At 35.3% G+C, this 15,475-nt stretch overlaps 1 protein-coding gene across 3 annotated transcripts in view; it reads left to right on the top strand.

The window, feature by feature from the left end:
• Positions 1-15,475, top strand: part of LOC113228083 — a 322,064-nt gene that overhangs the window by 15,733 nt on the left and 290,856 nt on the right. For all 3 annotated transcript variants that reach the window (XM_026461228.1, XM_026461227.1, XM_026461229.1), the window contains exons 2-3: positions 7,113-7,399; positions 7,647-8,583. In XM_026461228.1, the coding sequence (XP_026317013.1) occupies positions 7,284-7,399; positions 7,647-8,583 (1,053 nt within the window). In that variant the 5' untranslated portion in view covers positions 7,113-7,283. The remainder of the gene's footprint in view (positions 1-7,112; positions 7,400-7,646; positions 8,584-15,475) is intronic.

Here is a 15,475-nt window from a genome sequence, read left to right as displayed (position 1 = left end):
AAGTCCGATTAGAATCCGAGAAAATACGAATATCGCTTGTACACCTAGAGATATGATTCCGAACTGGCCCTGGCCCTATACTTTCTTTCTCCGTCCGACATCCGCCCGAAGCAATTATTGTCAAATAAATAATACTAAACTAAATTGAGACGCATGATGCGAATGAAGCTTCATACTTGACATTGTGTTTTAATTTGGTCGAGTATTACTTATTTGACAGTAATTTTTTCGGACGGATGTCGGTCGGAGGACGAGAGTCTGATACGAATCGGATGTAATGCGCAAAGGCTCTTAGGCCAAAATATTATAATGTAGACGTAAGAGGAAAGTCAATCGTTAAAGCATTTAATTGTACGTGTGAAATAAACATTGACAGTGTAAATTATCGCCTGTTTCGCCATTTCGGTGTTTCACTTTCTTGTGCCATCGTTGTGGTACACAGGTAAACATGGAAATATTAGAGTACTCATGTCATTTTTCACATAATAAGCTCACACACGTAGTCGGTCATAGCGTCATTTAACATGAGGGAAGATTGTGGCCAAGCGTGAGTCTGTTTTTAATTTTTTTTAAAGTTGTAATGCTAGCAGTAGTAGAGCTCCTTGTGAAATTACAGGCACATGGGACTTGTCAACTTATGTCTGAGGGTGACGGGCGCAGTAGCTGTGCACCTCAGATCTTTGTGATTTAAAGCTCTGAGTGGCACTGCAACTGTTATGGCCAGGCGTGTATGTGGAAACGAATGACTTGTTCATCCCGTAACTTAGTTTCATAAAAAAAAAATAGATTCTTGTCGGTGTAGCCTCCTCCATTTCTCGCAGTTCGCAGCCAGCTCCTTGATCTCTTTATAGCCGCTCACTGACTGACTTTCTCCTTTGTATGTTCGTCTATACGTCATTCTTGGTTTTCCTCTTTCCTTTTCCTTCTGTCTTCCCCTCAAATTGGTACAAATTCAATACTTCGTAGTATATGTCCGAACATTTTCTCCATTCTGTTCTTTATTGTCTTTAAAATATTTATCTCTTGCCTAATCTGTGAATAGATCGTTGATGAAGTCCAAAATTAAAAAAATAATAATTCTGCTATTGTAATAGGGTTCTAAATAAAATAAATTAAGAACAAAATTCTACATTTTACTACAGTTGTCAACAGCTTTAAGCGTAACATCTTTATATTCCAAATTTAAACCGTCAAATAGTAAATCATTATTATGACGTTACCGTCAACTAATAAAACAACGCTGTTGGTTACTGAAATACGTCTTATCTCCGTACCGTTTTGATAGATAATTGATCTTATAATAATAGAAGTAAAATTAGAAGCATTTTCCTACGAATTCCACACACCGTGTGCGGCAACCTGTACGAATTCGACAACGCGCCATTGATACGAGTACATGTCCATTTTATAAAAATTAAAAACGCTGTCACTTTGAGATGAATAAAAGTTTTTCACCACGGAATCGGTTCCCTCTAGAGTCAAATTGGTGAAAATAAAATCTCATTTGAAGTTTTCTTTAAGAATTGGTTTCCATGTTTAATTACATTGTGAATGATAATTAAACATTGGACATTACTCGGCCGTTATTCAACTGAAATGCATGAAATCAGGAGATGTCAGGATATTTTGATTACGTAGTTATGATAACTAAAGTAATCGACATTTTTGCGAAATTGATTTATTAACGTATCTGATGTCAGCGAAACGATATCTGCAACCCTATGTAATCGTTTATATCTTATTTAGTTTTAGGCTTATTCTTTAACAAGTTCAGCGTAATTGATAATTGATCACAAAAAAGAAAAATGTTGGTGCCAATATTTCGAAAGTAGGCAGAAATTTGAAATTAATACACAAAACAGAATTCTACTGATTGTGACGGAGTCCAAATTTTGAATTTCGATTTGAGGTCAAAAGTCCCTATGTTATGTTGTCTATGGAAAAAATACATATTCAATTTTTAAATTTTGCGCGCAAAATGTGCGAAGCAGTGAAAAAAGAAGAAAAAAAGAGAGACCGCTGCGCTTGATTAGAAAATCCACATTCCACCTAGTTAAATCGACGTTATTCATTAATTCGCCTCCTTAGTTATCACGTCTCAGGATTTCGTTGATAAGATGAACCGAATCAATGAAACGGTCTGCCTGATTGTAACAAATTGACATTTATCAAAATATTGATTTGCATTGTCGTCATAAATTATTTGTCTCTCCAACGTTGTGGACGGTCAAATGAAGCTTGCCAGCAAGGTCACCGTACTGACCCAATTTTAAATACTCAATATTTGAACTTAATACAATATTAAAAAGTGATATATGACGTTGTGCCTTCTGTTAAGTATTATTAAGCACTACATTACCGTCGTCTTCTTACCGTATCGATGGCAAAAACTATATTACTTGCCATTTTACATACAAAGGGCGAGATCTCAATGCGAGAATAGGAGTATCTCGCGCGTAATGTCGCTCTCGCGCTAATCTCGCCGTCGTGCTAGCCCTACAAACAAAGATTGTCGTGCACTCGGCGTAAAGCAACTAAAACAAAAGAATATCACGTAGTGGAGAAGTGCATCTGCAAAAGAACCGCCTTTATAACGGTAGACATGTTTCCTGGACACAACTGGCCCACGTGATGTTAAAAAATTTTTCTAATATTTTAGAAACTTTTACAGATGCGGGCACAAGAACTTATAGTTCTATCGCAATCGGATGAATAATAATGGAACACACACGGCACAAACACAAGAAAACCATGCCAAATCCCTGGTCTTTAACTTTACAATCTTATGCATGAGATCCAGAGAAACGGAGTTATTCGAGAACATTACCTAGAACATCAAGGATTCAAAATATTCGTTTCCTAAATTGGTCTTGTCCAAAATTTGGTGTCAAGATTCCTGATCTAGAGCGCAGGGTGCCAACCACCGGGTCACCTATGGTTTTCTTAGAATCGATCTCACATGCCTATATGCATTCCACAATAACTAAACTTAAACACTGTTTAATATATTAGTTAGTCATTGGTAAAACACTATATACGTTTTATAACAAAATACTGGAAATATACAAACTTTATCAGAAAATATTTCAAAACACATGTTAAAAACGTACTATTAAAAGTTTATTTAAAAAAAATCTATGATAATGTACACGATACGAACGCATCATTTACGTGGTATTTCCAGCTATTAAAAGTTTGTGATAATATTTAAAAAAATGTTTTTCTCAAGTGAATTTGACCTACGAATGAGTAATGGTTTGGTGGTGGTATCGATGTCACGGTTTCAAGTGATTACCTACGAAATAAAGATATTACAGTTGATTTGATACTTTCAGCTTAACTAAGATCGACCTTTGACCTTATATTCAAACATGCACGAATAGCATGTCTATACTTGAATGCGTATATTCTCCCCATTCCGTTTTCATTTCCTCGTACTAAATCCATCAATCACATAGCCACGGTAGAGGTTAAACTGTACCGCTTTTATTTTCTGCGCTATTAATCTCATATAGTTTTTTTCCTGCTAGCGTTCATCGGCCGATAGCAATGCGGATTCTCTCGTGCGATGTCTACATTAAATGTCGTCTCGTAATTGTAACGTCTAGCAGATACGTGTGAATCAGACTGTGAGATCGACACGCGATGTTTGAAAAAAAACAAACAACGCACTACTACACCAGTTAAATTTGTTCTTTTTCTTACCACTATTTACCAGAACGTATCTTTAGGAAACGCTGCGAACATTTGCGTGTTATACTTTTACTTTTTGTTATACTTTTCACTCACAAGGTGGGCCGATGACCTGATGAATGTTGCGGCAATCCGCTGGATGAAGGCAGCGCAAGAACGGTCGTAGTGGCGATCTTTGGAGTAGGCCTAGGTCCTACTGGACATCAGTCGATGACGATGTTGATGATGATACTTTTCACGTATAAGTCTTTACATGCGTTTCAATTTTTTTTAAACCTCTGACGCAAAAAGAAGGAAGCTGTGCTGGTGAAATTACAGGCACATGGGACTTGTCAACTTATGTCTCAGGGTGACGGGCGCAGTGGAAGAGCCCATAAGATCTTTGCGATTTAAAGCTCTGAATGGCACTGCAACTGTTATGAATAGGCGTGTCGCTTACCACCAGGCGCACGATTTGTTCGTTCTGTCAATTGCTATTATAGAAAAAAAGTTATAAGTTTGAAGCCTTTGTCTGTGTTTCTGTGTGTCTGTGACATCGTAGCTTCCAAACGGATGCATTTATTCCCAGTGGATGGCTTGTCTCAAACCGGTTTTTTTTATTTGAAGGCTAATTTAATCATGATGGTGTTAGCTATGACAGCCAAATGACTCCACTAGATGTTGAATAAAAAGCGGGCTCTTAGAACCTAGTGCGTTGAAATAATCACTGCTGTAGCCTCCTCCTCCATCTGACTCTTTGTATAAGCGATAGCCTACGCTATGAACATTTTTGGACTAAAAATTTAATGTAACTCCGCAAACAAGATGACGTTCGAAGAAAACTTCCGTTCGTAAATACAGAAACGAAAGAAAACTGTTGTGAGCCAACTGTATCAAATTCCTGTATTTAACTGTATCTAGCAAGACTTCCAAAACATTCCAGATAAGATCGCGCTCTTAAGAGTTTTGCATTTATCTCGTGAAATTACTCTGTTGTACAAACTTGGCTCTGGACTTAATCTAAAATTTTCGTGGTACTGCGGAGTAGATCAAAATGTCTGCAATCTTAATTTCTCTGACATAATAAGCTTTTTTCTTTGGAAATCGGTATGTTCTTACGAAATGTATTTTATGTAAGTTGAAAATTTGACAGTGACTTGACGCAATCACTCGCTGGTTTTATCTTTCGCATGTTCTGATATTGTTTAAGAAATTCACGAATTCGATATAAATTTCCAATACAAATAAGGTTCCAGCAGATGCTACTTTAACTATAAAAACATCGGAAAGTTCGTAAACTTTATTAAAATATTCAAGTTGGGATTTACTTCGACAAACTTTGGAAGATATGAACATTTTCAAGAAGAGAATTACACTGCCCTACGCCAGCTGTGTATTTTAGTTAAATTACAAAATAACACAGAGATTGGTATATTGAAAGTTTGTTGGAACTCCAGGACTTCAGCATTTCTTTTTTTAGTAGCAGTAGAGCTCCTTGTGAATGAGTTCGTTCAGGGAAATACTGCCACCTGGCTTATTTCTGCCGCCAAGCAGTAATGTCAGCATTTGTGTTCCGATTTTGAAGGGTAAGGGTGCTGGTGAAATTACAGGCAAATGGGACATGTCAACTTATGTCTCAGGATGAAGGCCACAGTGGCAGTGCCCCTCAGATCTTTGCAATTTAAAGCTCTGAGTGACACTGCAATTGTTAGGAACAGGCGTGTAGCTTACCATCAGGCGCACAACTTGTTCGTCCCGTCACTTGATATTATAAAAAAAAACTTTATAAAAAATCACAGTTTTTTTCTTTTTCATAAAGCTGAAAATAATATTTAATAACAAACCCCAGAATTTAATTGTCAATTACATCATATTTATCATTGAATTACTCTTTCATGGCTACGCCTTGTTTATCACGCTGTTAAGAAATATTTTTTTCAATAATACATTATGACATTTTGTTTCTTGGTTATTAATAATGATTTCCTAGCTAATGTATTTTGTTTAAGTAAAGACTGTAACCTTATCAAGTTTTGTGTATAAGTTATGTTATTATTTCAACGTTTTTGTATAACTATTCGTTGTTATATAAATAACTATTCAAGTTAGCTATGCAATTCTCACTTAGCTCAATGTTTCTGTCAGCAATAAAAATAGTCGATATCTCTTCTAGACGAGTGACTACGGAATATTAGTACAATATTAATGTCAATTAGACTGTCGCATAGACGTGGTAAGGCTTTACAAGGTTGTACTGCAACGTGCTTTCTCGCTTGAGTGGTTTTACACCTGTAGACTTGTGGACTCGTAATAGTATCTCAATGGAAAATATACGTAATCATGTATTACGAAATTGTATGTTATTATAATGTATATGTATAGTTCAAGTTATTCAAATAGTAATTGTAAAATGTTATCTTTTTAAGACACGTGTAGTACATATCTCGAAAAATGAATCATTTCGTTTCATGTGTCGAGGATATTACACCGTAACTAGATATTATGCATTTGTGTATTTGATAATATGCAGGAGTGCCATTGTTTTACTACGAATACGATTCCATCATTATTTACAATATAAATTATGTGTTTACAACGCCCTTTGTCCATTGGATTCTGGAGCGTATGTTAGTACATAGAAAAAAATATTATTAATATATCTAACCACATCATTAAGGACTGAACTGAATGTTCTAGAAATTAAAATCGTTCGCCTTCGTTAGTCACTTATCGAAAGGAATTTGTCAATCATCGTTGTTTCCGGTAGGATGCAAGCGATAATTCATCGTTTACGAATTAAACGGGAATCGTAAACATATTTTGAAAACTGACTGACATCCTCAATTCCTCACATATTTTCAACTTTGCAAAGTCAGTCAGAGTTATATATATAAACCAGTATTACTTATTTAATTATTACCTGCGAGTGTTGCAACCGATTAATTTTTATGGCACATTCAACATGATGAAACTGAAAATTACCGCGTAATAAACGTATCGATCATCTATGAAAATTGAGAATACATGCGGAAGCTGTCTGATATCTTTGCTGTGACGGGTACTGTTTTGTTCCTATTGCTCTATCTATAAGCGACTTTGTTCGAATACATAACATACACCTTTGAGCAACAATCCGTACCTTTCCCAAGCTTTACATGGAGTTTCGAACAATAGAACAAAGAATTGACGTCTCACTCGAAACGCAACTCTTCGTCGAGTGTCGATAAATTAAACATCATTGTTTCTGTTCTTAGATTGCCATCGACCTTCTCGCCGCTCTCGCATTACGCATCTGGTAATGGGTCACGTTTTATCGAGCGCGTTTAACGGTTCAAAGTTGAATAAGCGATTATTATTATTGGATTCACGTACGTCCCCTTGACTTCTTTGTTTTGATGCTGAGTTCAATGTTCTTAAATGTGCCCTTCTCTTAATTCCAGGATACGACACGCCTCACCTTCTGCCTTAGCCTGTGGTTATCACTGCCAACTATTCCGCCCTAGGGAACGCTTAATGCAGCCATGCTAGACAAGATCAACACTAGTTATAAGAACCACGCTCAAGCTCGTAGAAAGATTGAAAACCGCTGGCGTACGTGACATCTGAAAACTATGAGCCAGTCTCAAGACGATGGCCGAGCGGCCAGGGTGGCCAAGTATAAAGAGGAGAGAAGAAAGCAGCTTATGGCTAGGACAGCGACGTTGTTTTCGTCTAACGTCACTGATAGGTGAGTAGCCTGTTTTTATTGCCTAAATGATAAAGTACACTAGACTTCAGCTAGCACACTTGCATAAACACGTTGTAAACTGAGAAAAGGTTACTAAAAAGACATGCCTGCAAGAGTCGTGATAACTGATACGCATTTTAGGCTTAAAGGTAAATTTTTGAATTTTCGTAGATTATTTTCTTTTAATTTCGTATAACTTTTTAAAAGTCAGATTGGATCTTGATTTTCTTATTTTTATGAATTCCAGGCGAGGCCGCAAAGCTGTGGAACGCACCTCTCCAGTGGACACCGTCGCCGATCTAAAGTCTTCGTCCGAGCTCAACCTCAACACCGCTTCAACGTCAGTGCCTATTAGGACTACACGAACTTCTAGACTAAGAGCTGCTGCTGCCAACCACTCGGATTCATCTCTTGCCCTTAGAAAATCAAACATAAGCTCTTCAGTTCAGTCTTTAGAAGATGATAAGACCTATAAACCCAAAAGCTCCAAGGTCTTAGATAGGGATAAGACAAAGTCGGTCACAAATCGAAAACAAAGTCATGAGAAAGAAAATCTGAAGAGTGTGTCGACGACGTGCTTCCCTGAAAAGGAGTATGGTGCTATTAGATCGAAACCTAAACATTCCATTAATAAAAACATTTTAGAAAAAGACAAAACTAATTTTTTAGTTAGTACTAAGGGGAAAGTCGACGAGAAGTCAAGTTCCAAATTAGACGTAATAAAGCTGACAAATTCTCCGAAGATAGCTAACAGTGTGAAGGAGGAGGAAAGGCCTTTGATATCAGATAGTAGTGAAGAGTTGTTCAATGAGATTTTAGGAGACAAATGTAATTCTGGTAGTTTAGAGACTGAGACATTTGAAGATTTGTTTAAGGATGTGGTTGCTGATAGCGATTTCTTAAAAAATTACGTTCCAATTGAGACTGTTCCTGACAACGTAAAGCTCAATCATAGTCACAAAGATTACATTCCCGATGAAGATGTAGATGTTAACAAAGTTATTGTGAAAAATAGTGAAGTGCCAAAAGTTGTGAAGAGCGAAGAAGGGAGTGGGTTACTAGGGGTCGTGTGCGTGCCTAAAGTGGAGAGGTTCAGTGAATTGCTCAGTAACCTTTGTTCTCCGCGTGAAGCTGATATTTTGTTTGAAGATGTCCTCGCCGAGATTAGACAGATCGATGATGCGGTAAGATTCTTATTTTTTACCCATTAAGATAGTATTATAGTGGTTTTTTATTATCTCGTTACCTTGGGAAATGGACATCAAATTCATATAGGTCAACTGAAAGTTAACATTAAAATCTTGATACATTCAAGGTGACCTTACAAGAAGTGCCATTTGTATAAAATTTCCCAAAAATTGTACTCCTAAGTACAGACTAATAATTTTCCCTTAATATTTTTGTGGTCATTACTTATTTAATTCGGTGGCTATGCGACCGAAGAGGTTGTTACATTAATCAAATGCGGATTTGTATCATCGGAGATATCATTTAAATTGACTTACTTAATTGACGAGTTCTCATAAACCTCATTCAACAAATTAAATTGTGTATAGTTAAGATTACTGAATCAATAGTGTTTTATTAATTGACGCATTAAAATGATGAATGTAACCCACAATGTTACGTCTTTGATCTCTGATGGATTGATGATGAATATGAACGTATACATCTAAAATTTGTATTCGGTAATAAAATACATTATTCCTTTCATTGAAATACCTATATATATATATATATATATATATATATATATATCTAAACATTTCCTCTTTTTTTTATTAAAAAAATAAGTGCGCATTTGACCTCCATCACAACTGATAGAAAGTGACGATGAGATCGACGATGGAGCAATATTTTTTTATTTGTTTTGTGAGATCGATAGTATTTATTCAGTGCCAAAATTAAAAAACAATTTTTTTTATTATATCCATTTATTTTTGGGTGTATCTCTAAAAATGGTTTTTTATTTTTTTTTTACTTTTCATTCATTGTGTTTTACCAGTTTAAACTTAAAATAATAACATATAACAATATTTTATTATATAACATAACAATATTTTTTGTACTCAAACCAATATCCTCGATTTTTTGAATTTTCCTATCTTTAAAACGTTCGTCAATGACGATAAAACTTAGTATTTAGTTCTATTTTACCACTTGGCAAGTTTTGAGTGCTATTAGAATAAACAAAAACATTTTTTTGTGTTCAAGGCTCTTTTATTTTAATTTTAATTGGTGAATAAAACAACAGTTTTCCGGAACAATTTACAATAAATTGTGTATATTTAATTGACTAGCAACTGTACTTTCTCTCCTAGTATAATCGCTAACATAACTGCTTTCATTGGCTGTAGTGCACAAGGTTATCAAGGTGAGGGATTATCGCGTATGGTCTTACAACTTGTTTAGTACTTGTGTGCTGATAATGGACATGAAGTTTAATTTTTGTTATCAGAACTAAACATCAGAGATATTAACGATTGCAGTTAGTGTCAGGGAGATGCTTTACTTGTGAAGTTGCTTCTAGTTAACATGCACTACAATAGGAGTCAAATTGACTGCCGTGCCAGCTACTTACAAATTCAAATTTCCAATTAAATTATACATATTCGACTTAAATAACAATAATAAAAGTAGTAAGTAATAGCATATACATTATAGAGATGCACACGTGTGACGTCAGAAATGAGTACCTTTTGCCCTTTCTTACTCCCGCTATCTGAATGTCAAATAAAGAAGTCTAATTTTGATTTTGTTTTCAAATATGTTCACCAATTTAAATTCATAGTTTTAGCTTACGCACTTTTTTAATGGCTCATTTAGTAGCAGTAAAGCTCCTTCAAAAGCATTCCTGGGAAAAAAAAATCGCTAGCTATTGTGTGTTCTGCCATACTTGGGAATCAATAATAATAAACATAGCTGATACCGTTACATACATGTAGTAATATGATGAAATTCATTAAAATTATTGCTACCTCATTACTATTGTTGCTGCAATCGTTTTGCTTGGTAGGCACAAATATACAACATATTGTTTGACTAATAGTAAAAGTAAAAGTAATAGTGAAATTCTTTGACTTTGAATTAGTATGGATGTATGGCACATTTATTATTGTAATATACTAACTACACTGCGATTTGTTTTACATATTCATATTTATTTTATTTTACGTGTATGGTACAAACTTACGACTGTTATACTGCCCTCGGAACGAAAAAGGCACAACTGCTGCGTAAAGTACGCATAGTTGCGCCTTTTTTCGTTACGAGGCCAGTATAGATACATACATGTGATACTCTGAAAGGGCGTAGAAAAACTACACTTACAATTTAAATAATATAGATAACATATTCTTGTTTTTAATATTTATTATTAATATACATTATTCATATATTTATATGTTAACATAAATTATAATTTTACAAAATATTAACAATTAGTGATACATAGTCTGCTATTCATAATATACCGGGTGGAAATTTGTAATGCCACCTGAAGGGAAAGTACTCTAAATACTGGAGATAGAAATTTTTACTTAAAGGAAACATTCCTTTATTTTTTAAAAGAAATAAAACTGCATTCATAGATTTTCGAAAATTTCTAGCAAGACGCGGGAATCGAACCCGCTTTAATCTGAAAAAAATACACCCTGCACTTTTATTGCATCGATCGATAGGGTTAATTATAGGAATAAAATCTCTCACAAAATTGGTTAATTAAATGAAAAAAAACCATGAAATCTTAACGTATTTTAATAAAACGAAAAAAATTGTAATATAACTAATTAGTTGCTCGAAATGAGCTCCATTTTGAAATGAAACATTCCATATTTAAATTACCTCATGCTACTGACCAAAGAGTCTGCATAACAAAAAAAACGTGCAAATTGCAATCTTCTTATCTAAATAGTACTTCGTCATTTTAATGGATAAATGACGTCAACGATAATTAACAAGTAATCTGATGGACCTTTGAGTAAAAGTGCTTTAACTTGACCCATTGAATTTATAACTCGCGATTTCATGGTTTGTAAGAGAGATTTCATCCTCATAATTGACCCTATCGATTGATTTAATAAAAGTGCAGGGTGCATTTTTTTGAAGATTTTAGCGGGTTCGATTCCCGCGTGTGGCTAGCAATTTTGGAAAATCTTTGAATGCAGTATTATATTTCTTTTTAAAAATAAAGGAATGTTTCCTTTATTTAAGTAAAAATTTCTATCTCCAGTATTTAACGTACTTTCCTTCCAAGTGGCATTACAAATTTCCACCCTGTATATAACCATTAACTAAGTACTTGCAGTGGCAGTGTCTCAGACAGTCTGAAACTACATAGAAGCCGTTAAATATCGTAAATATAAAAAGTTTTGACTTTAGGGCTACTAAGCACATTTTAAGAGCTCTTAAATGTTATACTATTTCAATACAAAAAAATGAAGCAATGTATAATGCGTCTCCGTTTTTCCGTATAAATTGCATTTTTGAGTAGTTTGGGATCACATTTTTTTGCAGTTAAGTCTGTGTTTTACCGGAGGTGCGATAATATATAAAGGGACTAGCGATTTTGAAACCACCAGCTTACTTTATTATACAGCAAAGCTAACATAAGCTTTCATTCGGATAAGATGATGTCCTTAGCCTTAATTGTAGAATTAGTCATGTTTATGGCAATCAAGTAGCTGTACTGCCCTCCATGTCATAACTATCGCATTTGCATTTCGATGAGTTTTTGAGATTTTTTTTATCACATCAAGTGACGGGACGAACAAGTCGTGCGCCTGGTGGTAAATTCACGCCTGTCCATAACAATTGCAGTGCCAGGTGCTGAGGGGCACTGCCACTGCGCCCGACACCCTGAGACATAAGTTGACAAGTCCCATGTGCCCATAATTTCACCAGCACCCTTACCCTTCAAACCCGGAACACAGTAATGTTTACATTACTGCTTGGCGGCAGAAATAGGTAAGGTGGCAGTACTTCCCTGAACTAACTCTTTCACAAGGAGCTGTACTGCCACTGATTGGTACCTAAAGATTTTTTCTTTAAAAATGTATGTTGGTTTGTCTTAACAATAAAACTGAAAGTAAATAAAATACAAAAAACCGCTTATAGGGGGTTGTAGATCTTGTTTTGTTGATTCCAGACGGCCTACCACAACCTCTTAAAACAATATTACTTTAACTTTACGTTGACTTTTCGTACCATGATGCGCTTAAAGTAAGCTTATTATAATTTTAAAACTATTTTTTTTTATAACGCACACACTCAACATAGGGAAACCTTGTGTCGCGGGTGCCATAGACAAGCACAAATTACACCCAAACTCACGAGAGAAATAATTGTACCATACAACTATTTCTCCCGGCCCGGGAATCGAACTTGGGACCTCTGCGTGGAAGTTCGGCATGGTAACCGTTCGGCCACGGAGGCAGTTATACTATGATGTTTTATTGGCATCTTTGTGACTATTCATTCACTCAGTTCGTACTATACATAAATCTCTTCAATATTTTGTTTATTTTTTTATTTAATAGTACACACGCCAGCACAACAAGCCATACATTGACGTATCTTGTTCCGTTGCACTGGAGGCGATTTTCGTACAAAAAGGTGTAGTCTGGTGTGCCGTTGTCCGTACATTGGAAATCATTTCTCGGTAAATAAAAATATGCGATGTTGACACCAGACTATAATTCCAAATACACAACGTGACTATCAAGCCTTAGATTGTTTTATTTATTTTTTTCATGAAAATGAGGAAAAATAATTGATAACAACGTAATTTGAACAGATTTTATTATTACATACGTTTCTTTTTTTAAAAGTTAAAATTCTCTGAATGTAAATTTTATAACATTAAGTACTTAAACATATACTGCGATAAGACGTTTCGGAACATCAAAAAATAAATATATATATAATAGTTCATATAGCGTTATTCCTTTCCTATTTTTAGTAAGAAATAGACAATATTGGGAAATCATTCGTACTTTTAATCACTTTAGCTATAATACATTACTTGGTTGACAGGTTTGTTATGGTACGAATATGAGTAATATTATAATAAGCTTACTTTAAGCTTACATTGAAATAAGATGAAGAAGAAGAAAGGTTATGGTATGCCCCCAGATATGTTACTAACTCAATTTCGCTGAAAATATCGAATACGTTATAGTAAGGAGGGTGTATAAATATGCTAAGGAAAACCCTTTCATAGAATATAAATATAATATAAATATAATATATGTGTTGGTACAATAAGATACATACATATAATAAAGCGCATGGTCGATTATAACTCATCAGGAGTTAATAGTTTCAAAGGAAGTTAACTATGGCCTAATTGGACGGATGTGGTGTTGTAAATTAACTTAGTTCATCAGCTCCACTTAGGTATGAAGGACGCCATCGTCAGGAAATTGTTTGATTAGATTACGTGTGATTACGTACCTATTGGCGTGAAAATTCATTTATGTATTTTGTAATAATACATGTTTAAGAACGAACCGCGGCGTACTATAGGCTCAAACTGACAATCCGTGATCACAGGGACAATGTGTGGAAAACTGACCTGGTTTTTTTTATCGCAAACATGTCCTTATTTTTTCCTATATATATGACTGTTTAGCGACGAATTGGCTGTTTGAAGAAAAAAAAATATGTTCAGAAATTTCTACATTTCAATTTCTTGATGTTATAAGTTAATCTGTTATACATTATAGGTATATTTTTACTTATTATTATTGACTTGGCAGCACCAGCACGCCAATGACATGCTCTCAAGCATGGGCAGCGCCGACATTAGCCCATGTTGCAACCGGGTGCAATCAATACCCTCGCGCCTTCTATAGTCCATTTCACATAGGATGAGTCCTGGGACATTTAAATCTTTTACGTTGCATGCATACTTATTAGATTTTTAACTATTCTCTCAACTAGCTAACTAAAACAAATAGTAATTTTGTTATAATATACCATAAACCAACAATATTTGTTGGAGTTGTAATTTTCAGTAAGAATTACAGTAATTAAGTAGATATAGTGACGAAGATTATAAAAAATGCCTTCAACTATTTGATGTGTAAAATGAAATAGTTTTCTATAGAATTAACATAATAACGTACACACTCAACATAGCCCCGCAATAGGGAAACCCTGGGTCGCGGGTGCCATGGACACACACATAGACAACCACAAATTACACCCAAACTCACGAGAGAAATAAATGTAGGCTTTACCCGTAACCGTTCGGCCACGGAGGCAGTTAAAAGATTGACACCATAGAATCGATAAATTGAATCGGCTACTGTGTATAATCGCCTCGCTTCAATACGAATGCATACAAATTGTATGCGGGTCGATTTCTTTTTTTTTTGCATAATAGTTTTGGAGTAATTACTCTAACTTCGTTTCTTTGCTGTTGATATGTGTTGTTGTTGACTTTTTGTTTGGTTATTGTAATTTTTTTTGTTGTAGTTTTTTTAGTAACTTAATAACATAATCGAATCCTTCTTATTTTGTTCTTAAATTATTGTCCCTAAATTGATTCTTTTTTCATTCAATTCTACGTCACTACATCCTTCGAAATTTCAAATTCAAATGTCACCGTACCTATCCTATGAGAAATGGACAATAGTACGTACGCGATCAAAATGAAATATTTAGTTACATTTTTCCCAGTGATCGAATTATCGAGTTTTTTTCCCAGTGAAGTTCAGATGCAAATGGTGCAATTATAAATGACGTTGGGAAGCAACAGCCCTTTTACTTCGCTTGCGTCGCGAGCGGCGTTCGGCGCTTCATAAGGCTGAACTCACACTGGCGTAGAGTCGCGTCGCGACGCGTCATGTTTTCCGCCTATAGCATATTCATCTCTGTTTTCCCAGTATTAAGGTAGAAATTTGTGTCATGTAAATATGGAATCGACAGTGACGCGTCAGACGCCGACCACACTGTGATCCGGGCGCGACGACGCGCGTCGCCATGCGTTGTGGTTTAAAAACAGGACACGTCGCGACTCTTCGACTCTGCACCAGTGTGAGTTGAGCCTGAGACTCTTCGACTCTGCACCAG

Source organism: Hyposmocoma kahamanoa, unplaced genomic scaffold, assembly GCF_003589595.1.
Source record: "Hyposmocoma kahamanoa isolate Upper Pololo Valley unplaced genomic scaffold, ASM358959v1 220, whole genome shotgun sequence".
NCBI classification, from domain to species: Eukaryota; Metazoa; Arthropoda; class Insecta; order Lepidoptera; family Cosmopterigidae; genus Hyposmocoma; species Hyposmocoma kahamanoa.
The sequence above is the reverse complement of the archived record's forward strand: the minus strand, read 5'-3'. Positions and strand labels throughout refer to the sequence as shown.